We start from the raw sequence: 25,270 nt of genomic DNA, 5'->3' as shown, positions 1-25,270 counted from the left end.
AGGTGATGCAGCTGCCTTGGCCTCCCAAAGTGCTGGGATTACAGGCTTGAGCCACCTCGCCCAGCCTCATTTCTGCTTTCTACAGAGGCCCACAGATGACTCGGGCTGGTGCCATTGACGTTTTTTAGAAAAGAGCTTTCAACTTAGGGACAGACTTGGGTCAGTTTTCCAACCTGCTAACTAGATGTGGACTATTCTTGCCTCCACACCCCCCAATTTTGGTATTTCTCCTGAGAGAAATCTCTAGTGCTAAGGTCGCAAATGTCAGACATTTAAATAACTTGAATCAGTCTTTAAAGAACTGTAGCTAAGAACTCTCTAAGGATCAACATTACTCAGCTTCAAGGTGTGACCGGAAGCACCTCTCACACGTCAGCCTTCCATTTCAGCCTTCCTTTCTCCAGATGTTCTAATTCTCTCCTTCTGACTGAATTCAAACCTACCTAATCAATACCCTCTCCCCTGACTGCCCCCCACCCACAGCATCGAGGTTCACTCTGAAGGTCTGGGGAGGCAGGGAGAGTGGGAACATGTGCAGAAGATGACTTCAAGGCAATGATTTAGTCAGTCTTTAGGAAAGTCTGACCGAGGCAGTTTTGAAATTGGTGGGAGCTCCTGGACAGCCCCATCCTTTCTCTTTGCCATCCTTTCAGGGGGTGATAAGGACTCTGAATGCTTCCTTGGCCCTCCAGACAGAAGAAAGCAGAGTCTTGCTCTTTAGTCCCAAGGGGGAGCTTTCAAGAGGCCCAAGGACAGAAAGCACAGGTCCCTTGTTTTCTAGACATCCGGGCAGAGGTGGAGTCCTGCCTGACCCCTGACCCAGGGATGTACTTCCTGCTGCTGGTTCCCAGCCTTTCTCACACCCCTGCCCACAGAAGCACCTCCACTTCTGGCCAGGGAGAGCTTTAAGGGGGTCCCTGCCTGTCCAAGGCAAGGCAACGCCTGCACGTTAGTGGAGTAAGTCACATACCTGCCTCCCTCTTAGTTCGCCCTTCCCTCTCTTCCACTCTCCTCTCTGTCGAGGGATCCCTCAGGCGTGCACCTGTTCACCTTCCCCTGTTCTTTATACCCTTCCGGCCACGCACTGCTCAAAGAGGGATGCCTCTCAGAGGGCCTGCACTTTCATTGGCTCAAAGGTTCAAACTGAAAGTTGGGAGCCCCAGAGAGTAATTCCTGTGACTGCCAGGGCTTTGGTAAGGGCTTTGGCAGTGTTCTGGAATCTGCTATACCTCAGGCAGAGACGATTCTTCATGAATCCACACTCTAAAACTTCCTTTGTGCCTCTTATGATTAAGGTTCTTCCCTACTTCCTTCCCTCCCTGTGGCCTCTCAACAGAAGCCCCCTGGCTTCCTTTGCCACACCCCAGAACCTCTCTCTCCCCATACCCCTTGCTGATGGTTCCCCCTGGGGCTTCACTGTCCTCCCCACTCTTCCCCAAGCAGGAGGGGGCTGACTCCTCTGTCTCTGCTGGTACAGCTGGGGCCTGGTGCTCCGTAAGCCTGGTTTAATGTGGTTTTGTTGAGATCTAGACTCAACTTAAGTTTAAGTCATTTTGTAGACCTGCACCAACGCAGACAGCTTCAGTCTTATCCTGTGTTTCCGTTGGTTGGGCCTGGATTCTTTACTTAGCACTAGTTCTCATTTTTTCTTTGGGTTGATTAACTTAGATTAAATAGAAATTAAAATTCAGTCTTCCATCTGAGCCTTTAGTTTCTCCTCCTCCTCTGTTAGGCCTCTGGAGTCCTACTTCCCCTATTTTGCGAGGGGCACAGTTAATCCTGTCTTTAAAGGTGACTTACAGAGGCCCCCAGACCCCAGCCATTGGGCAGGCTGGCTTGTGCAGGAAGCCCTGTGGCAGCAGGGGACAGCTGGCCCCAGGAGCTGTGGCCCTACGCCCTCCTGGCTTGGCCTGGAGCTGTGGTGGAGATGGGGTAAAGAAGTGATATTTACAAAGAAAGAAGGTGAACCTAAAACTGGCCTGCCCCAAGCTTGTGCTATCCAACGAAAACATGAAAACCAAAGGAGGAAGCAAATGAGGAGTGGTGACGGGCCCAAGCATCCAGGAATGTTCAGCCCCATGTGCTTGAGTCTGGCTAAGGCCTGGGCCACACCCGTCCACTGACGCTATCCCCCACCCCGACTCCCACCATGGAACATATCTAAGAATCACAACATTGTCAATAACGGCTGCCCAGAAAATCTCCTGGAATAGAATGGAATTCCTCTCTGATGGTTCACAAAGCACAGGAGGGTATTTCCTGCGCTTGGAGATGGGGTAGGGCGGCTCATCTGACAGTATGCCGGGTGACTAAGGGCTGACTGCCTGATGGCAAGTCTTCTCTGCCTGGGACCCCAGTCCCACAGTCCCACAGCACTGGGGCTCCTGCCTAATAAACTCTTCCATTGCACACCCCCTTCACCTCCAGCAAGCCTGCCAGCCAGCCACCTCAGTTTTCAGTCTGAACGATTGACTGCTTCACTGAGCTACAACACAATGGAATTCAGATACACACACTGTAACTTTAAGGAGCGCAACATGACCCTCTCCTCATTCCGGCAGAAGGGCCTGCTAGGACATGGTCTTTATACTCTGAGTCAAGCCCAGACTGAACACTCTGTCAACTGTCCTGTACTACATGCCCCCTCCAACCGGCATCATGGCAGGCCTGAGAATCTGGAAGGCAGAAGGGAGAGTGCAGCAGAGAAGAGACAGGGTATGTCACAGAAATGCGCTCTGAGGCAGTGGGCCTCCCGGAAGTTCCCCCAGGACCATCCTTCCTGCTGCCAGTCAGTGAATCCCAGCTTCACGCTCTGTGCTAGTTCCACAGAATGACCATGGCTATTATTTAGTTAATATTTCCCTTTACACTGACTCATTTAGAAAACAAACTCAGTTCTTCATAAAGAAACCTTATGTCTCTGCCATGCATGGAACACTAGTATCATTTGTCATTTTCATCAAAATAAATAAATTGAATCTCTATTAAGACAAAAGGTGTTCTGCGGCCCACGTCAATCGTCATCTTGGGTGCTGCTGTAGTCGGTTACATATTTTCAAAAGTAAACACTTGGGGCCTAAAGACGACGTCTTAGGGAGAGTCTCAGCCACCTCTAGCCTTTGTCATTTTTGCTGTAATATGCGTCCCCTGACCGCTCTTCCTGGGCGCACGCAGCCTGCCCCCCGAGTACCTGGGCCCGACCCATGGTGCTGAAAGAGCATGGGGACCAACTTACAATGCGCGGTTTGAAGGGTGGCTTGATCTTCTTCTGCTCCAGGAGCACCCAGTCAATCTCTTTGAAGAATGGGTGCTGCTTGATGGCGTCCTCGCCATTCTGCGCTGCCACACAGCCCAGGCGCTTGTGGGGATTCTTCGTCATGAACTGCAGAGATGAGAACATGAGTCGGCATTAGTGACAAAGTCCTGGGCAGCACAGGCTATGAGGGACAGATGCAGGTCAGCCAAAACGGCATCTTCAGCATCGCCTCCCAAGTCTGCTCTTCGCACTTTCTGGGGCCACATCTCTTGGGTTTTCTTTAACTCGTACATAGAATTTACTATGTCCCAGTCACCATTCTAGACATAATACATATATCAACTCATTTCATCCTAATGCCCTCCGAGGTACTGTCATTATCTCTAGATTATAAACAAGGCACTAGAAGCACAGAGAGGTTAGTTGATTTGGCCAAAGTCACCCAGCTAGCAAGGGACCAAGCTGGGATTAGGAACTCTGGCTCTTAATAACTCTCTGATCTCCCTCAGATTCTCAGGTCTTCTCATCAGGGAGACTGAGGTCTGATAAACTCATTTACACAGATAGGTCAACAGTCCTTTTTGAGGTAAGGAATAAGGACCAGGTAAATTACCACATGTGTGAATACCTCCTGCTCCTTTCCTTTTCCTGGACCCAGCCCCTCTCCACTGTTTTTATGTTTGAATTTGCAATCTCTACACAAAATGCCCATGAAGGTCAAAAGATAAAAACAAGAAAAAGAAAGACTTATGGCTTTTTAATGCTTGTAGGTAAAAAATCACATTGATGTGCTTTATATTTTCTGGTTCACCACACACAGGTGAACTTGTTATTCCTATTCAATGAGTCAGTCCTGAGAGTAAACATTAATTTCATCGAGCACATGTATGCCAATAAAACCTTGGGGAAAAAAGTGCCAGTAGGTGGAAACATTTCTGATAGCGACCCGAAATAACGGCCCGTGTGTGTTGTGTGTGTATGTGCATGTGTATTAGAGACATGTTACATTTCATAGTGTGAAGGCTGAATATCTGTCTAAACAGAGGAACTTTAGAGGATAAACTATAATTCAAAGGAATACATCTTTGGTAGAATTTCAGGCTTCATCAGCAAGGGAGAGAGCCTCTAGCTATCTCTTGCCTGGTGTCCTTGGAACCAAAGCACCTGGTCTCAAGTTCAATGCGACTGGAGGGGACAGCCCCAGATAAAGAATGATAGGATGTGGAGAGCAGGTGTGAGTCAGGAATGGTACCAATGTGCCTCATCTTTCTCATCCACAAGTCAGCAAGGTGACCCTGTGTAAACACCTTGGATGGCCCCCACTCTGAAGTCCACACTCTTTGGTTTGGCACACAGGAGCTTCTCAACCCTGTCTACCTTGCTGGCCTTTTGGACTTTTTCTTCCCTCTGGTTGACTGTCCCTCTCTAATCCCTAGGCCTTCTCTAGGAAATATTCAAAGTGATGCCTCCTCTGTGAAGCCTCCCCAGATTTCCTCCTCTGTTGATACCTTAGACCCTGTACTTCTGGTTTATTTAAATTACAATTTGTCTAAACATCTCTTTCCCTTGGTGAGCTCTATGATTTAGAAATTGGTCTTACCTGCCCCAGACCTGGATCAGTGCCTGGTTCTCATTGTACACTCAGCAAATTGTGACGATGGAGTGAGGAGCTAAAGGCTGGGCCTCGGGGCACAGTGCTGAGGAAGGGAAACTGTGGCACAGCCACTTACTGTTGCACAGGTTATACACTGCATAATTATATGATACAAATGGCCTTCTCTAAAGTTCTGATCACCTTCACATAGGCAATAGCCCTGGGAGACACAGCTCACTTGGCCAGAGTCATGGAAATCCTGGTCTGGCCCTGCAGTCAAGTGGCAGTGAGAGGAAATGAAGTGTTTTGAGGCCAAGGGTGTAGCAGACTCCTCCTCACTTCCTCAGCTCCTCCCATCCTCCCTTTTCTGGGAGGGGAAGTATCAGGGTCAGGGATAAACATAGAGGCATCTTAGGAAGCTGCCCCTGAGCCAGAGGCTCTTCTCAGTGGGAAGATGCTCTTATGAACGTTTCATCCTCACGAACCGGTTAACTGGTTAGGCACGACTTCTAACTTTGAAATGAAATCTCTGTAGGTCAAGGGCTTTCAGCCTTGGTGCTATTAACAGTTTCGACTGGATACTTCTTTGCAGGGTGGGTGGGGGAGCTGTCCTGTGTATTGCAAGCAGCTTAGCAGCCTCCACGGCCTCTACCCACTACATGCCAGTAGCACCAAAAATATCTCCAGACATTACTGAATGTCTAAGGGAACAGGACAAAATTGCCCCTAGTTAAAGGCCACTGCTCTACGGCCTCGAATATAAAAGGGCTCAGCTGGTACGCTGGCAGGGGACTCGCAGGGAGGTGTACTGGGCTGGTGCTGGGGCCGGGGATGGTGGCCAGCTCTGCCGGGCATGGTGTTCTGGTGGCCTCGGGTGCAGCTGAGGTTTTCCCTTAGCTACTCAGCTGACTTGTGAAGAGATGGGGCTCTGGGAATCAAGAGGCAAGAGCTCCCATGTCCACCCCAAGTTGATTACCCAAGAGAGTCCTCTGCAGTGATTGAGAGTTGCAGCTCCAAAGTGTAAGTAGAGGCAGAACCAATGAACATGCCTGTTGCAAGATCTCATTGAGTGGAAAATGCAAGATGCACCATCGATAGGAAAACAAGATATGTGTATGGCATTCCTACAATTGTATAATACAGATAAAGAAATGAGACGTTATATTTGTATTTGCTTGTATATACCTAAAGAGTTTCCGGAAGGATATACAAGAGCCTCAAAACAGAAGTAGAGACTGTGTGGGAAAGGGGCAGATGGGAGCAAGGATGAGACAGAGACCTTTCACTGTGTGCCATTTTATGCTTTGTGTTTTCATTTTTAAAGCATGTGATCAAACAAGCAAGCAATAAAATATTTAAAGCCTAAATATATAAACTGAACAAAGCATAATTTGAAAAGTTGGACAATCAAGTCCCTCTAAGCAAGGTTCCTTCCCAATGGGTGACGTGCCCTTCCTAAAGTGCTTTCCGGCTGGGAGCCGCTTGTGGATACTGAGAGTCTTGCTGAATGCCTGGCCTGGCAGGTGCCCTGTACTCATCTATTACAACCCCTTCTCTCCTTCCTTCGGACACACCTGAGTCTCCATTCTGCACCCAGTGCTGTGGTGAGTGATGAGACACGGTCCCTGCCCTCACAGGGCATGTACAAGAGTAAGGGAGGCTGAGAAAAAACACATAATTGCTAGAGAATCAATGAGCTGAGACTGATGAATGCCCCAGAGAAGCACAGCAGGCTCTGTTAGTGTGATAGGGAGAAGCCTCTTGGGCAAGGAACTTGACAAAGCCTTCCCTGAGAAGCAGCACTTAGGCTGAGAGCTGAAGGAGGAATAGCAGGTAATTAGGCAAAAAGGGCTCAGTGGAGAGTGGTTGGGGAGAAGGAACATTAAGGACACGTGGATTCTGTAGCCCCTGGACACAGTCCAATGTGGCCAGAGCCCAGCAGATCAGGGGGAATGGCTGATGCATAGGCGGGCCCGAGGTAGTACCTTGGAGGCTATGTGGAAGATAGAGGTCTTGATCTAATCACAATGTGCGGATCTGGATGACTTTTAAGTAGGGAATGAGGCATGAAATGGCTAGATCTGCATCCTTAAGAGATTACTCTGATTGACGTACAGAGATGAGAAGAAAGCAAGAGGGGTGGCCCATAGGAGATCCCGCGGTTCACCAAGGGAGAGGCGGTGGTGGCTCTGATGGAGGTAATGGGGAGGAGGATGGAGAAAGGTAACAAATGGAATAGGTTAGCAGGGAGAATGGACTTGACTGGCTAGCTGTGATGGGGAGCAAGGGATAGCACCCCATTTCTGGACTCTTAAGACAGGAAGACAGGGTACCATTTGCTGAGCCAAGGAAGTTGGGAGTGAGCAGATTTGAGGGAGATCATCCAGAGCTCAGTTTGGGGGTATACTGAATGTGAGGGACCACTGGCCAGCCGAAGGGAGGTAGTGAGTAGGGAATGGGAAATACAGGCCCAGAGGCTGGAAGACAGGTCTGGTTGGGGATACCCCTTCTGAGTGCAGGGTGAGAAGTGGGAGAGTGCCGTGCAGGGAGAGCACAGGGTCCCCAGGGGGCCTGGGGCCCAGGCCTGAGAAACAAGAGAGGCAGTGATCAGAATCTATTCGTGAAGGAGCTGAACAGCGGCCAGCGAGTGACACCAGCAAGGAGCAGGGAAGAGCCGGGGTCTGTCAAAGAATGTCACCCAGGAGGGACCCATGCCAAAGTTTTCCTTGGCTCCCACTTTCCTTTATTTTTTTGAGATGGAGTTTCACTCCTGTTGCCCAGGCTGGAGTGCAATGGTGGTATCTCAGCTCACTGCAACCTCTAGCTCCCAGGTCCAAGCAATTCTCCTGCCTCAGCCTCCCGAGTAGCTGGGATTACAGGCACCCACCATCATGCCTGGCTAATTTTGTATTTTTAGTAGAGACGGGGTTTCTCTATGTTGGTCAGGCTGGTCTCGAACTCCTGACCTTGGTGGCTCACACCTGTAATCCCAGCGCTTTGGGAGGCCAAGGCGGGTGGACCACATTCCTTTTAATTGAACTAGTTATAATCATTTAACGTTTTGAGATTTTACATAAAAATCTGGATTTTGTGCTTCTCTTGGAAAGCCAGATCTGGGGAGCTGAAGTCCTCATTGCTACCAGGGGATCAGCAGGGGCCTCTGTTTACCCTGCCTCACCCAGTCCCATTCATCTTCCACGGCTCCTGCTTGGTGTATGCAGGCATTTAACTTTGCAATCTGTGATAAAATGGGAAGAACAGAGAGCAAAGAGCTGCTTCTGTTTTTCACCAGTTACATAGCTCCTACAATGTGCTTGGCACTGTTCTCAGCCCTTGGGATGCGTCTGAGGAATAAGCTGGAAATGTTCCTGCCCTCGTGAAGCTCACAATCTTGTGGAAGGAAATAGACAATAAACATAATACATAATATATGTAGTAGGTTAGAAAGTGGAAACTGCTATCGGGGATCAACTGAGCAGGATAAAGGCGGATAGGGAAGGGGAAGGGGATAAGTTTTAGTTTTTTGTAAAAGCCTCATGCTACTGAGTCTACCTATGAAAATGTCAGCACTCAGAGGACAGCAGGAGAGAGGGCAGCAAAGGAGGAGAAGTGGCCGCCTGATGCCAGAGGAGGCCCAGTCCCAGAGGGCAAGGACAAGGAGGCTTTGGCACAGAGGGGCTCCGTTGAGTCAGTGAATGTGGCTGGGAGGCTCCGAGGCAGGGATCCTGAAAGCGTCACAGAGCCACAGGGGGCCGAGGAGAAATGGGGGCAGGGGTGAAGTGCAAGGCAGAAAAGTGCAACAGAAGTCATTTCCACGAGTAGCAAGAACCACGCTCGGAGTGAGAGTCCCAGCCCAGGACATGCATTGAATTTGGAAAGTTGAATAAACTAGTCTCCCTAAAGAAGACTAGTATCCCCGAGGCCTCACTGGCTTGGGGCAAAGGCGGAGGACTTTGGAGGCTGACAGGAGAGGCACCCTCTGAACCACACCTCCCCAGCAGCCAGAGCTACCTTCTGGGTGTACAAGCCAGGTCACTCCCCTGCCTGGTGTCTCCGAGGGTTTGCTCTGCACTGGGAATCCAGTGGAAGCTCCCACGGTGGCATAAGTCCTGCATGCTCAGACACCGCCATCCCTTTGTCCTCCTCGCGCCCACTCTCCCTGAGCTCCTTTTGGCCTCTCCACCCTGGTAGACGTTTTCTAGCCCCAAGGCCTGAACACTCGCTGTTCTCTCTGAACAGGCACCCTTTCCCCGAGGAGCCACCTGACTGAAACCTCCCCTTAGTGTCCCTCATGGGATAGGTCTTTCCAGGCACAAGAGCACCCCACACAGCCCATTACTCCCAGTTTCCTGAGCTGCTGCACGTATCTTTTTGCACTTGTTACCATTTAGTGTCATATACAGTCATTTGTCTGTTCATGTATTCACTAGTCTGTAAGCAGGGACTGTGTTCTTTGTATCACCAGCACCTGGCATAGTGCCTGCCACTAAATATTTATGGAATAAATGAATACATAGTCATTACTGGATGTTCAATACATATTTGTTTAATAAATGAATGCACAAATGAACATACTCTATTTACCTCCTTTGCTTCTCTTATCCCATTTGTGGTTACATATTGATACATTTTTAATTTATTAAAAATAAGAAATAATAAATAATCCCACTGGATTGGAAACTTCACAAGGCAGAGACCACAGCTCACCAATACTTATTCAGCATCTGGCACCACACCTGGCATGTTGGAAGTGCCTGATAGTAGTTCACGGAATGAATGAATGAGAGACAGGGAGGAGAGTAGGGGCAGAGGGGAGAGAAGGAATGAAGGTGTGGGAAAGAGGAAAGGAAGGAGGAAAAAAAGCTACAGAAAAGTAACATGTTCTGACGTGGAATTTTCTAAAATATGGTACATGCACCCTCAGATACATGCAAAATGGTTTCAGGTCTTTCAAAAAATTTTATATGATAATTTTCATTAGGCTGGGTGTGGTGGCTTACACCTGTAATCCCAGCACTTCGGGAGGCCGAGGTGCATGGATCACATGAGGTCAGGAGTTTGAGACCAGCCTGGTCAACATGGTAAAACTCTGTCTCTTCTAAAAATACAAAAATTAGCCAGGCATGATGGCAAGATGCCTGTAATCCCAGCTACTAGGGAGGTTGAGGCAGGAGAATCGCTTGAACCTGGGAGGCAGAGGTTGCAGTGAGCTGAGATATCCCCATTGCATTCCAGCCTGGGCATCACAGTGAGACTCCATCTCAAAAAAAACCATTTTACATATAGTCAGGTAAATATTGGGATTTCATTAAAAGAAGAAGAAAAACAAGTAATAGTACAGAGGGCACTTGAAGATGGCAAATTTCATGACTGTGACGTGTAAATGACTGAATTTTGGGGCATTCGGATGGGGGAAGCAGCCAAGTCTGGAAGTCATGGTTCCTGGGCTGCTACCCTCATCCTACCTTAGCTCAGAGGGGTGACTTTGGGCAGACTGTTTCCTTAACTTCCCTGCACCTCAGCTTTCACGGATTTCAGGGAACAAGTAATATCACTTACTTGACATAGTACATGTGTTGTTACATTGTAGAGATGGCTGTGCTGAGAAAGCATAAGGAGTTTTCCCATGTGAGAGATTATTCCTAGGACTGGGTCAGTCTCTGCATAATGTGTCTAAATCCAGCAGGACTGCATGGATTTCCAGTGGACCAGATCTTTTCTCTTGGCTACTGAGCCACAGTGATGCTGTCACGGACACAGGTGGGCAGTGCCCTCCCTCCCCTCCTCTCTGTTCCCCATCACAGGTCCCTGATGAAGACAGGCCATAGGTAAGGAAGGTATGGAAGTAGCAGAGGTGATGTTAGCACAGTTGAGTTGCTTCTGTTCCCTCTGAAACACTGGAGGACACAGATGTACATGGTGTCTCATCTCAGGAAGCACAGACATGTGCTCCTTTTCCCACAAGAACGGCAAGTCATCTCGGCCCCCTGAACTGTGCCTGAACCCCCAGCGGCAACTGCCCTTAATCCTTCCCATTCCATGGTCATGAGCAGAGGTGGGAGGGAGAAAGCTGGACAGAGAAAGGGAGAAGAAAGAGAGAGAGAGAGAGAGAGAGAGAGAGAGAGAGAGAGAGTGTGTGTGTGTGTGTGTGTGTGTGTGTGTGTGTGTGTAGGGGGAGGAGCCCAGGAGAGCACAGCCATGGGTGATGGGCAGTGACTCACAGCTTTCAAGATGCTGACGGCCTCCTTGCTGAGCCAGACTGGGTACAGCACGTCGTCATGGAGGATGGACTCAAATAGGTCGTCCTCATTGTCGGCCTCAAAGGGAGGCTGTCCAGCCATCATCTCGTACATCAGCACCCCCAGGGCCCACCAGTCCACGGAGGGGCCGTACTCCAACTCCTGCAGGATCTGTTCGGGAAACCGGCAATGTCAGGGACCCTCAAAGGCTCCTACCCCAGTCACACTGTGCTACGCATGCCTGTCAGAAGGACTTCAATTCCAACTTGCTCCTCCCTACAGTTGAGTCCTAGTACATGTGAAGTTCTAAATCAGCACATTCAGTGACAGTTGAGTTTGGAGGCACCATGTTGGGGGCCAGCTATCATCTCCCCAAAGTCAACATCGACAGTCTGTCTTCCAGCAGGAATAAATCACTATTTCTTTGTTTGAGCACCAGATAAAGTTCCTGACTGGCATGAGGGTCACATTTAAAAAACTATGTATTTTGACACTAAAATCAGGGTCGGGAAGCACCATGCAGACTAAGAACAAGTGAGCTGTAAGGAACTGACAGTGCAGTGAGGTCAGGCATCTCATCCCACACACTGTCCAGGGCACGGCTCACTGCCTGAGTGGAAAGGTGAGCACAGGTCTGCTTTAAATGGTGCAATGCTGAATCTACCTGAGCCCTGCGCTCCTGGAGAGAAAACTGCAGTGAATAAGTCTCCCCCACCTTGTAATGGTCTACCTTATAAAGGACGACTATACTCTTGCATATTCTAAGAAAGAACCCATTTCTACAGTTCATCATGATTCCCATAAGATCTACTGATGAATCCCTCACTTTGCATGCCTCTTTGAAACTCTAGGCCCCCTTCCTTCCCTTTGGGGCCACCTTCACTAATGAATCCCCATTGCAATAGCCAGAATCAAATCATGTCCTTGATTGTCTGGTGCATTTTGTCTTTGACAAAGTTCTCTTGTCTTATCTATGCTCTCTGTCTCTTTTTTTCCTCTAGCCAAATGCGTAGAGTCAACTTCACTTAGATTAAATGCACGTATGACATGATGCTACTGAATACAAGACATCTGCAGTGGCTTATGCCTGTAAGCCTACCACTTTGGGAGGCTGAGGTGGGAGGATCACTTGAGTCCAGGAGTTCGAGATCAGCCTGGGCAAAATAGTCAGACCCTGTCTCTATGAAAAATAAAAAATTAGTTGGGCATGGTGATACATGTCTGTAGTCTCAGCTACTCAGAAGGCTGAGGTGGGAGGATCACTTGAGCCCAGGAGGTTGAGGCTGTAGTGAGTCATAATCATGCCACTGCACTTCAGCCTGGGTAACAGAGTGAGACCCTATCTCAAAAAAAAAAAAGAGATCTTTTCTGATTGGCTATTCTATTTAGTCTGCTCTCCATAGACATATGTATCATAAATACATGATACACACACACACACACATAAATATGTAGCAAGTCAATGATGTATGAATAGATTATATATGTGCGTGTGTGTGTGTGTGTGTGTGTATATGTGTGTGTGTGTGTGTGTGTGTGTGTGTGTGTATATATATATATATGAAGACCAGATCAAAGACTAGAATTTAATATTATCTTTGGGGTGTATAGAGCTTTATATTTTGCAGCATGCCTTTAAAATATAACATATACATGAACAACTTATGTAGCAGGTCAATGATGTGTTTGGCTCAGAGGAAAAAATAAGTGCTGAGCTGTCCCCTCTACTAAGGAAGACATCATGAAGTGACATTCCCATTCCACAATTATTTTCTCTTCTTACTAGACTGGGGTTAGGCATGGCTCTGCCCAGAAACAGGAGGGTGGATGAGATGACTTATCCGGGTCCATAATTCCATAAAGAATTTTAAAAAGTGAAGGAGAAATTAGGTTGGAGTGCATGTCCTGCAAGGAGCAACACTTGGAGGACCCCGAAAAAAAAGGCAAAGTTCATGCCTAGTCATTCCAGCTCACAGGACACTTTGGCAGATAACTTCTCAGGCTGGGGACAAGGCTCCAATTTAGTTCTTAGATTTCATGGTGGTCAGGGAAGAGGAGGCTGACTGAATTCAAATGTCTGGACTTTCTGTGGTCTACTGAAAATACCCTTCTAGAGGTTACAAATTACTTAGGATTAACTAGAAAGACTTAGATAGAAAAAACATTTAAAAACAGTTAAAACATTCACAGTTTAGGAATCGTCTGAATTTGGAATGAAAAGGAATGTGAGAAAATGCAGCCAACTCTACGTTACTTGGGGCTGATAATCTGTTTAGCTAACACCTTTGGTCTCAGCCCAGTGGTTCGTGTTACTCGAGCTGTAAAGTCAGAAACATGGGCTCCACCGTGCTGAGGAGCAGTGATTCTGCTGTGCTCCAAAGCCAATGCCAGCTCCTTTCTCAACCCTGAAAGACACGGCACCCAACTTAAGACCCCTGCCTGTTCCTACGTTTGCAGGCACTTTCTCACTTTCCACATACCACTGTGTTGTTAGTTATTTTTTCATGGTCGTCTCCCCAGTGCATCTGTAAGTTACCAGAGGGTAGGAGCTCTAACATGCTACTGAGCCCACTGCCATGGCCAGCCTGTCTTATCATCCAGGAGACAGTCAACATTCTGTGACTGGCTGGCATGCATGGCAACTGTGTGTATCTACCGGGCATGCTCCCTTCTTTCCTGGGCTCAGGGCACACTGGGTGCTATGGTGGCTGCTCTCCAGCTTCTCGGAGGAAAGCAGCTGGGTTCTGTGCCTTCAAGGGGTGGGGAGAAGGTCACTTGTGCATGTTGAGACTGGGTGGTGCAGTGGAAACCGCAGAGCCGTCCTGCCACCCTACTCCAGGCCCCTTCCACAGCATTCTGGTTTTGGGTGGCATCTTTTGTAAAATTCCTTTTAGGGTTGGCCCTAATTATCTGCTTCCTAATTACCTGTGAGCAGTGGATCTGGGCAAAAGGGCAAGGCTTCCATGCCACGGGAAGGCACCTGGAGTGGCAATCAACCCCTCAAGTGCGTCAGAGCTGGGGGAGAAAGGAACAGGCATTGGGCCTGATGACGCCAGGCATTACCAAGGGCTAGCAGCCACTTCCTGGGGAGCAGGGGCTGGGAGTGGAGAAAGCAGAGGGGGTGCCATGGGGCATACCATGTGGTAGGAAGCGAAGCCCTAGGGGCAGAACTCAGGCCTCCAAAGGTGTCTCTGGTTTTGAGGTTAGCTCAGCGCCTTAAAACCTCTCCCATTTGAATAGAGGTGTCTGCTTTCTCAGGCATTTCCATGCTCTAATCTCATTAGATTCTCAAAGCAGCTTGATGAGGTAGGTAGGGCAGGAGTTATAGCTCCCATTTGAAAGATGAGAAACCTAAGACTCAAAAACATTTTGTGACTTCATCAAAGTCACATGTGTGCATTTGTGGTCAAGTCTGGACTCAAGACTCAATTCTCAGGATTGTGTTTCCTGTGCCACCACACAACCCAATAACGATGATAACAATGAAGCCAGCATTTAGCCACTGCTCCCTGTGGGCTGGACACTGGCCTAATGCTTTAGAGGCATAATCTCATTTAATCTTCCCAGTAGCCCTTGATGAAGGCATCAATACCTTTATCAGCTGTAATTTGCCTACAGGACGACCAGGGATTATCACTGCCAATGCAGAGATGTTTTTGCATGGTGGGTACAAAGGCTAGAGCAGGAAGGAAGAGTGTCTGTGCTTCATTGTGAACAGATATCAGAGTTGTTCGTTGTGAGTCTTGCTAATGGATTGCCTTTCATGAAAGTTGAGTGGCTGTTTTGTTCATCATAAAGTGAATGTTCTGTCTTGGGTTGGGGCCTTAACTATACCACAGGCTGTCAGCTGTTTGACTCTGCATCGGCTTACAGAGCAACTGGAACGGAGGATTCTGACATTGAAGAGTGAATGAAGAAGACGAGAAAAGCAGTTCCCTGCTGAAAGCACTCACTTTCATTTATTGCTCCTTGAAGGTTGAATTCCTAGTGTTCTTGCTAAGGGAATACACTTGCAGAGGTCAAAATCCCTACTCTTCAGATCTCTTAGAAGTTAAAGATTCTAAAGAGAAATTACCTATTACTCATCGCCTTTGCTTTGAGATGCTCCTTGGGCCTCCCCTGTCTTGTCTGGTCTGTGAAGGCTCCAGACTGTCAGTCCCTCACTCCCTGTCTTCTGAGCTGCACTGCTATGGTCTGCCTTCTTCCTGAGATGGATCTGATTAGGACCCTCCTCCACGGGAACCCTGCAGGATCAAGGCCACATTCCTTGGGTCTTTATCCCAATCTCATTCATTATTATGAGCACCAGGAAACCCTATGATCTAGCTACACTTTTTAACTTTCCTGGAAAAGACCAAGATGTTTTTGACCCTTGGCCTTTGCTCATGTTGGAATATCACAAGTTCTCATTTTTCAACAAACCTTAGTAAGAGCCTGATTTGTGTGCTGGATCCTGGCAGTGCCCAGATTAGAAACACAGACCCTGGCTGGGTGCGGTGGCTTACGCCTCTAATCCCAGCACTTTGGGAGGCCAAGGCGGGCGGATCATGAGGTCAAGCTATCTAGACCATCCTGGCCAACATGGTGAAACCCTGTCTCTACTAAAAATACAAAAAAATTAGCTGGGCGTGGTGGCGTGTGCCTGTAGTCCCAGCTACTCGGGAGGCTGAGGTAGGAGAATTGCTTGAACCCAGGCGGCGGAGGTTGCAGTGAGCCGAGGTCGCGCCATTGCACTCCAGCCTGGCGCCTGGTGACAGAGTGAGACTCTGTCTCTCAAAAAAAAAAAAAAAAAAAAGAAAAGAAACACAGACCCTGCCCTCAGAGGATCCAGGGCCCAGGGACGCTGAACCTTCTCCTTTCCTGCCCTGCCTCCATTCCAATCCTGTTGTTTTCAGGAATACCCTCTCCACCCATTCCGTCAAAGGAAATCCTCATTCTTTACAACTCAATTCACCCACCAGGCGCTCTAAGAAGCCTTTCCTGATCCCTGAGGATACCATCTTGCTTTATGTGCCTATTTATTCTGCTTCATTAGTTGTTTACTTATCTGTCACTCCCTTTAGACCAAAAGCTTCTTTAGAAGAGGGACAAGTGTCTCAGTCAATTCTTTATCCCCTCATTGCTTTGTGCCTAGAAGGTGCTCAAATGATGCCCACTAAAAGGAAATGAGCTTGGAATGTGCTAACACCTATCCACCATGGGCAATGTTTAGTGGGGATTGGTACTTCCTTCCCACCTTACATGTCTCAGAACCATGAGGATCATTTTGGTTGTCTATGACAGGCCATGTCTTAAACCTGAATCATATCACACTGGGTATCTCTCAGTTTGGGCAAGATTGACCTGGAGAAACTCAAGGCAAACACTTTGTGCCGAGCAAAACATCCCAAACAACTTTCAGGAAAGGCAGCCTACTGGAGTGGGCCACAGTGACCGTCTCTGATATCTGTGTATAATGAGGCACAATCACTCTTCTCTTCCTGCTCCATCCTGTGTGCCCACAGCATAGAACTGCAACCATGCTGGAAATGGTAAACAGTTCCTGGTTTTACTGTAAACAAATTATAGCTGATAAAGTGAAGTGCTCCTATGATCAGTGATGCTCCTCGATTCTGATTTTATTTTTTACTTTTTTTAAAAATTGAGACAGGGTCTTGCTTTGTCACCCAGGCTGGAGTGCAGTGGTGTAATTATGGCTCACTGTAGCCTCAACCTCCTGGGCTCAATAGATCCTTCTGCCTCAGCCTCCCGAGTAGCTAGGACTACAGGTTTGCACCACTATGCCTGGCTCATTTTTGTATTTTTTGTATAGACGGGGTTCCACCATGTTGCCTTCGCTGGTCTTGAACTCCTGGGCTCAAGCGATCTGCCTACCTTGGCCTCCCAAAGTGCTGGGATTACAGGCATGAGCCACTGTGCCCACCCTATTCTGATTTTAAAGACATGAAAACAATAATAAAAGTCAACAAATTTCTCTTGGTCCTAGATTTATTGGTGGTTCCTGACTAGGATGGGAAAGAGATGTTCTGTGAGAACTTACCCAGGTTTGGGAAATAGCCTGTTACTTTCATTTTACTCATCATCTCCCCAACACTAGAACTTCTTGACAAAGACATCAGCAAATTTTTCACCTTCCCTTTTCTCCCTCCTCCCTAGAATCCACCCTGGTTTTCCAGAGCCTTCTCCCAGCACCACTAGATGCCCCCAGTGCATGGGATAGGGCCCCTGCCTCGGTCCTGGCACCAGGAGGAGGTGGCCCTTTGCACACAGGTCTTACCTCGGGAGCTATGTAGTCAGGAGTCCCACAGAACGTGGTGGTCGTCACACCATTCAGAATCCCTTCCTTGCACATCCCGAAGTCAGCCAGCTTGCAGTGACCTTCTGCATCCAGAAGGATGTTGTCCAGTTTCAAATCCCTGCAAGATAGGCCAGGACCATATTGTGAATATATCACTCACCCCAATACAGTCTTCTTGAGTTGGAGGTATATGCATATCTTGGGGAAATCTCCTGAAAGAAGCCTGCCTTTCTTGAAACCCATCTCAGTCCATGGACTCTCTCTCATGTTGGTCAGCCCCTAACGGTACCTCCACTTTCTTCAGCAAGAGGGAGGAACTTCCGTAACCCCAGGAATATAACAAGACTGCTGTGGTTTAATAGATCAAAGTCAGTAGGTATATATGGAAACCCTGCTATGCAACCAAATTCATATTAATCAGACCCTGCAATGAGAAAAAGCAGCATCTACCCCTGTCCCTTGTGAACTAACCATGGGGATCAGCTGGGGTTCCCGGCATGACACATAGGGACATCAAGGAAACAGATAAAACCACGTAAGAGTCAGGCACTGCTTTATGCAGCACCACCTATGCGAGGTACTGTGTGTCAGAACGGGAGGCCACGAACAGCTAGTGCAGGCAGTAAGGGCTTCCAGGAAACAGCGCCCCTCCAAAGAAACTTGACTAGAAGGTAAGGGTTAGACAGACTGTGAGGAAAGAAGATGGGAGAGAGGAGATGGCCAATATAGCTGATGCAAAAGCTAGTGGGGAGGCCAGAGAATTGGGCCCCAGTGAATGGTGTAGCAAGACAGGAATGTTTGCAAAGAGCCTGTAATGCTAGGAAAAAGAATTTGGAATGCATGCTAAGAACAATGAGCATCCTGCCTGCATGAGCACAAGCATTTGTGAGATCCCTTTCCTAGGGGCAAGCCCACTGGGTGGGGGAAAGATCTGGAGGCAGGAAGGAAGGCACGTTGCTTGTAATCACCTGGACCCACAGAGCCCACGTAGTTCTGTGTAGTCAGCAAGAGCCACAGGGAATGCCAGCAACAACCAGTGCAGTTCCCTTGGGGCCCGTTTTACACACTGGGGTTCTGGGTAAGAATTCCCTGCCACCATGCCTGGAAACCCCAGACCTGACCCTGTAGAAAAACCCAGACCGGATGGTGGTCTCCATCCTGGACTCCCCACAACAGCCACTCTGGGATGGAGGGTGAGGGGTCTTGCAAAGAAGGCCCATTCCTCTGCACACAGAAAGCAGGAGGGGCCTGCTGGTGTCAAGACGTGAACTCCGGCCATCGCCAGAGATCCAGGCCTGAGTGCAGAGGTGGGGCAGGAAGCACTTTAAGACCTGCCTGCATTGTACCCATGACCCTGTTTCCGCTTACAGCTGGGACTTCTTGAGAAAAAAGAGCATATAAAATGTGCTGCTCTAAGCAAATGCTCATGAACTATAGAAAGAACAGTGAGCCCAACCAACTGAGCCCCTGGGGCCAGGGTTCCCCCACCTCCATCCTGGCCACTGTGTGTGGTCAAGGCCCAGATCTGGCTGCGGGTGAGAAAGCAGTGAGACAAACACTGGGCCGAGACCCAGGGCCTGAGTTTGCAGCACTGACTGTAGCCTTGTCCTGGTAAAGTCACCTTGCTGGTCTGTGACCTCATCTGGTGAATCAAAATGACACACTCCTGCTTGTAGATTTATTTGAAGGACTAATGAGCTGTGTGTGAATATAGAAGGCCTCTAACATTGTCACATTCACTTTTTTCATGAAGGAACCAAGTTCAAGGGAACTGGGTGAACTGTCTGCCCACTTGCAAATATCTGAGTCTTGAGAAGCTGACAGCTGAGTCACATGCCCCTCTATCCCTCCATGCTGTAGTGTCCAGTGCTGCCAACCCCCATGGCACACACGGTCAGCAAGAGGGTGATACTCATTGGAAAAGGAACAACAGTGATGCTTCTTTATGCTTCTTTAAGCACCTTCCAGTTCAAGAACCATGCTCAGCACTGTGAGTTCCATTAAACAGTTCCATGGAACAGCACACATGGCGACTACCCTTACAGAAATAATTCAACGGAAGCCGGAAGAAAGGAGGCGAGTAAAGGTGGTGAGGGCTTGTTGGATCCGCAAGCCAGCCTCCTTGTCTCTGCGTGCTGTGCTCCTCTGCCCTCCTGCCTTCATGTTGGTTGACTTCTTCCAGTGCCAGCCACCACGCCCAACTTTATAAAATACTCCAAATGCCACCCCCTAAGCACTCTCTTTTAAAGCCTTTGCTGTGTCAGAGGAAGGACTTCTTTCATTTTGTATGAATGGAATGGATTCAGTAGATTCCAAGCCAGCTTGAACCTTGTCTCTTTTCTGACTCAGGCTGCAAGGCTCCACCTTTCCTTCTGCCCAGGGTTGCCTCAGGCGGGGCGAGGAAGGAAGAAGGAGGAAGGTCTCACTGCTCCCCAGCTCCTGCTCTTCTTTGCCTGCCCCTGTACTGGCCCCAGATGCTCACCCTCCCTTCGCTTTCTACCCTCTCTTCTCCCCTGAGGAAAGGTGGACCAGGGTGGCTGCCACAGCCAAGCGTGGTCTACAGGCAGCACTCAGCAACTGCCCTTGGTTACGGCTGAAGGAGGCCTGGCCAAAATGCTTCTTCCTGCTGTTTTGCCACTGAGGCCTGAAGCCCACCCATGATCACTTCTTCCAATTCCCCCACTGTATTTCTTGAAAACTCTAACTGTCCATATAAAACCAAATCCAGGAAGACTTAGGGACTTCTGTTCCTTTCCTTATGACAGAAAAAGTTAGAGTGGGTCCAAAGACTTCTGGGATCCAGAAGGGCCATTGCCAGGACTTTATATTTCTCTGGGGGTCTTCAGTTCCATTATAAAGAAAAGAACTCCCACCTCTGGGACCAAACTTGCCTGGCACTGGGCTCTCAGTGACAAGCAGTTCATGAGTGGAGTTTCAGTGGATGGGATAGCTCAGGGAAGCCCAGGACCGTGACTGTTCAGGGGTGGGGGTAAGGGCAGGGCGCAGTGGAGGCGGAGGGTGGTAAGAAGAGAAAGAGCTAGTCCTTTTCTAAGAGATTCCCTCATGGTTTTCTTACCAGCACTGCTACTCCAGGACCTCTGAATTTCCACTCCTTATTCCTGACCCCAGGTTTCCCGCCTGTAGGCTTTCAGTGCTGCTTCTTCGCTAAGGACCTGTAGACCTTCCTGGGGAGGAGGGTTGGGAAAAATGTTTCCCAGCCTTGCCTACTCTGAGGTCCAGCTGGCAGGGCAGGACGGGGCAGGCTGTCTTTTCCCCTGAGAGTTCCCATGGTGTTCAGTGTTCAGGACATGGCCAGGCATGTAGCAAGTGCTCAATCAAACTGCTGGAGACTGACGGTTTTGCAAAGAGGGACAGCTGCCCAGATATTAGTCCCTGTCTACTCAGTCCTCAATACAAGGCCAGGGCACTTTTGAGAATTGGAATATTTTTTAAGGAGGTGGGTCATTATTTTAATAGAGGGGGGAAATCCAGCAAAATTTCTTTCCCAATACGTGAGCCAATGTGACTGGCCTATACTCATTTATCTAGTTACAGTTTCATTCAATTTTTTTCAATAGGTAATACATTCATATGTTCAAAAAACCAAAAAGAATGAAAGGGCATACAGTAAAAATTATCCCTCCAGCATCCATTCCCTAGATACCCCTTTCTCTCTCTATAGGCTATTTCTTTTTATTCATGCCCTGTGTATTCTCTTGGTCATACCTTATATATAAATAAGAAAATATGAATCTATATTCATTTCTCCTCATTTAACTAAATGGGAGCTTGCTGTGCACATCTTTGGGACTTTATCTTTCTCACTTAATATATATTGAAGATCTTTCTGTCTTGGCACTTAAAGAACCTTCTACTTCTTTATTATGGCTATATAATACTCCACTGTATTTACTGGGGGACATTTAGGAGGCTTCTAGTATATGCCATTACAAACAGTGCTGTTGTGAGTAACCATCTACATAGGCCATTTTTTGCACATGTGTGAAGGTAACTGTACACATTTCCTAGAAAAGAAATTTCTGAATCAGGTACAAGAATGTGAATTTTGATGGATGTTGCCAAATTGCCCTTCTTGGAGGCAGAACAATTTATACTTCCATCAGCAATATATGACAGCGCCTGCTTCCCACATCCTTGCCAACACGGTATATGATCAAGTTTTGATAGTTTGATAGGTGAAAACAATATCTCATTATATTATTAAGTTTCTCTGTCAGTTTGAGCACATTTTCACATATTCAAAAGAGATCTGTATTTTTTTTCCATGAATTGTTGCCCATTTTTCTTTTGTGGTGTTTGTTTTTTATTGATTTTTTTAGGAGCTCTTTCTGTTTTAGGAAACAAGCTTCATGCATGAAAAGGCATACAGTAAGATAATAATTGGAAATACTTACCCTAGTTTTTTGTTTGACTTTGGCATTGCTTACGGTGGTTTTGTCATGCTAGTATTACTTATTTTTATGCAATTAAATTGATGTTTTATTTTATGGGCTTTAGATTTTATGTCTTAATTTGAAAGGCTTTACCAATTTCAAAGTTATAAAAGTATTCTCCCAAGGTTTCTCCTAGCACTTTTATGTTTTTATTTGATAAATGTAAGTCTTTAATATATTTGGGACTTGTTCTATTAAAAGATGTCAGCTATACATCCAACTTCACTTGTTTTCAGAAACTCAGTAAGTTGTCCCAATGCCATATGTTGAAAAGGTGATCTTTTCCTTACTGATTGAAATACCACCTTTATCAAATACTAGTACTAAATCCTCATGTGTGGTTGGATTTTTCCTGTACCTTTTATTCTATAACATCACTCTATACCACACTCTTTTAATTATTGCAGGTTTATAATACCTTTTAATATTCGGTAGTACTAGTCTTCATATTCTTATTTTTCAAAAATTTCTGGCTATTATTGTTTATTTTTATTTTTTTATTTTTGAGACAGAGTTTCACTCTTGTTACCCAGGCTGGAGTGCAATGGTTCGATCTTGGCTCACCACAACCTCCGCCTCCTGGGTTCAAGCAATTCTCCTGCCTCAGCCTCCCAAGTAGCTGGGACTACAGGTGTGTACCACCATGCCCAGCTAATTTTTGTATTTTTAGTAGAGACAGGGTTTCACCATGTTGACCAGGATGGTCTTGATCTCTTGACCTCGTGATCCACCCGCCTTGGCCTCCCAAAGTGCTGGGATTACAGGCGTGAGCCACCGCGCCCCGCCTCCTGTTTATTTTTCCATATGAACTTTAGAATCATCAGTCTAGTTGAAAAACAATCCTGGGGACGTTTTTACTGTGATATATTTAAAGTTATACATTAACTTAGGGAGAGTTGATATTTTTATGATGTTGAGTCTTCCCTTCGTATCCAATAATACTTTGTCTTTCCATTTCCAAGTCATCTGTGTCCCTTAAGAGCATTTTAAAATTATCTCACATAGATCTTGTAAATTTCTTATGACATTTTATGGCAGATTGCTGGTTGTCCCAATATCTATTCTCACTTTCTTCCTTTGTAAGAGAACGTTTACTTTCTGTTTTTTAAGCCATGCACATAGCCATATAGCCATGAACTAGAATTAAAAGATACCCTTGGATCTGGGTGTAGTTATGTGACTAGGTGCTAACCAATCAGATGTGTGGAAGTCTCCTTAAAAGCAAGAGCCTTACTCTTCTTTTCCTTTCCTCCTGCTATATTTTCTATATAACACACACATATATTATATAGAAGAACATATATATTATATAGAAGTATATATATACTTCTATGTAAGTTATATATATATATATTTATACTCACATATATTCTATATATTGCATGAATGAGGCCATAATGCCTAAAGTAGTAGTAGCCACCTACAGCCATAAAGACAAGCACTAAGGCCTAGGAATGGTCACGGGACCATCAGCCTACAAATAACTTTCATATGAAAAAGAAATAAACTTGTATCTTATTTAGAGCACAGTTTTTTTGGTGTTTATATGTTAACTGCAATGGAATCCACTTCAAAATAATCCAGGCTATTATTTTATATTTTAAATTCCTCTGGTAAATGGGGGCATTCTTCCATTATGGCTTCTATCTGGTTGGACACCTATAGGCTAGCTATTGATTGCTGTTAATCATTCTGTGCACTGCTATTATACTGAACCCTCTATTTTTATAACAGTTTTCCAGTTGATTCCCCTGGATTTTTCAAATTGTCTGCTATTAATGATTAATTTACCTCTTCCTTTTTAGTATTCATACTTTTAATTCATTTCTCATGTCAGATTGTGTTGACTGGAACCTCAAGAACAATGCTAAATAATAATGATGACAGCATCTTTGGTGGTCGCGGATTGGGGAGGGCCACTCCTAGCATTTCCCCCTCAGTCTGAATGCCTTTGTTATAGCCTTTCTTGCCTGGCACCTGGATGGATGGCTACTTTACTCTCCACTCGATTGAAGACTTATGAGAACTTCCAAGGAACCACACTTCCTCCCCCAGTACCAACAGCCAACTGGGATGCGGGCTATAGGAAGGTGACAAGAACCAGGCTCTTCAGCTTCCCTCGAGTCCAGTGTGTCTCAACCTTGGCACGCCGTGACCAGATTGACATTTGGGGCTGGATAATTCTTTGTTGTTGGGGGCTATCCTGTGTACTGCAGGGCGTTTAGTAGCACCCTGGTCTCTATGTATTAGATGCTATTAGTACGCCCCCTCTCCAGTTGTGACAACCAACCGTGTCTCCAGTCATTGCTAAATGTCCCTTGCAGGCCCTCTGGTTGACAACCACTGCTCTAATCTAAGTCTTAAGCAGTGATCAGGCCTCTAACATGGCCTGGCCCAGATCACTAAGCCAGACAGAGATTTAGAAACAACACTGGCTGTAAGGAAAGGGTGCATTTGCCTGGTGTGTCCTCTGCCATTTTATTCCTGGGAGACAGGAATGCTGATTCTACCAACCCTGCTAACATTTGGCATCCTCAACCCACATTTTTAAATGTATGAGGAAACAGGCTCAGAGAAGGTAACTTGTCTGAAGTCATATGGCTGGTAAGAGGCAGCATGGGCTGACCCTACATAACAGCCTGTGACTACCTAATAGATAAAATGAGAGATGTATGAGTTGGAAATCTCTATTTGATGCTTGGACTGAAATTCCTTTGGGCTGGGAAAAGATGTCCTCGTGGTGAGGATAACACAGAGCTGCCCAAGGGATCACAGATACTACCAGGGACGGACCAGGTAGTGTCTGGCACAGTGAAGGCTCTCCTGGGGTGGGAGTGCAGATCTCTTCCAGAAAATCACATGTCAAGAAAGGAAATTCCCTAAACAATGTACTTTAAAAATATTCTATGAAACCTATCTGAGCAGAAAAAAAAAATATGACCTAGCAGTTATAGTGTCAGGGGAAATCAAAAAGTCTGACCTCTAAGATCAACTGTACAAACTAATTTATTAGGGTAGGAAAATGGAAATGGATCAGTGAGTAAAAACGGATCCCTAACCTGATTATGCCATGAGGTGGGGAAGAAATGGTCTAAGATGGAGGGAGAACTGGTAGGTGGATATCTGCTAGACATGGGATGAGACCAGTGGTAGGTCAAATTCTTCTACTCCTAACATAACAAGAAACTGACTTGTTTTTTTTTTTCTTTTTTTTTTTTGAGACAGGGTTTCACTTTGTCGCCCAGACTAGAGCGCAATGGTGCAATCTCGGTGCAACCTCCACCTCTTAGGATCAAGCAACTCTCCTGCCTCAGCCTCCCGAGTAGCTGGGATTACAGGCATGCGCCACTATTGTCCAGCTAAATTTTTTTTTTTTGTATTTTTAATAGAGATAGGGTTTCATCATGTTAGGTAGGGTGGTCTCAAACT

The 25,270-nt window shown here is 46.8% G+C and overlaps 1 protein-coding gene across 3 annotated transcripts in view; it reads right to left on the bottom strand.

Annotated features, from left to right (window-relative positions):
- Positions 1-25,270, bottom strand: part of PRKCE (protein kinase C epsilon) — a 535,976-nt gene that overhangs the window by 24,463 nt on the left and 486,243 nt on the right. For all 3 annotated transcript variants that reach the window (XM_012450580.2, XM_012450582.2, XM_064364050.1), the window contains exons 12-14: positions 17,367-17,505; positions 11,072-11,260; positions 3,236-3,382 (exon numbers count right to left, since the gene is read on the bottom strand). In XM_012450580.2, coding sequence (XP_012306003.1) covers positions 3,236-3,382; positions 11,072-11,260; positions 17,367-17,505 — 475 coding nt within the window. The remainder of the gene's footprint in view (positions 1-3,235; positions 3,383-11,071; positions 11,261-17,366; positions 17,506-25,270) is intronic.

The sequence above is a fragment of the Aotus nancymaae genome, unplaced genomic scaffold (genome assembly GCF_030222135.1).
Source record: "Aotus nancymaae isolate 86718 unplaced genomic scaffold, 86718_ANA_hifiasm-v0.15.2.pri h1tg000057l, whole genome shotgun sequence".
Taxonomy (NCBI): domain Eukaryota; kingdom Metazoa; phylum Chordata; class Mammalia; order Primates; family Aotidae; genus Aotus; species Aotus nancymaae.
The sequence above is the reverse complement of the archived record's forward strand: the minus strand, read 5'-3'. Positions and strand labels throughout refer to the sequence as shown.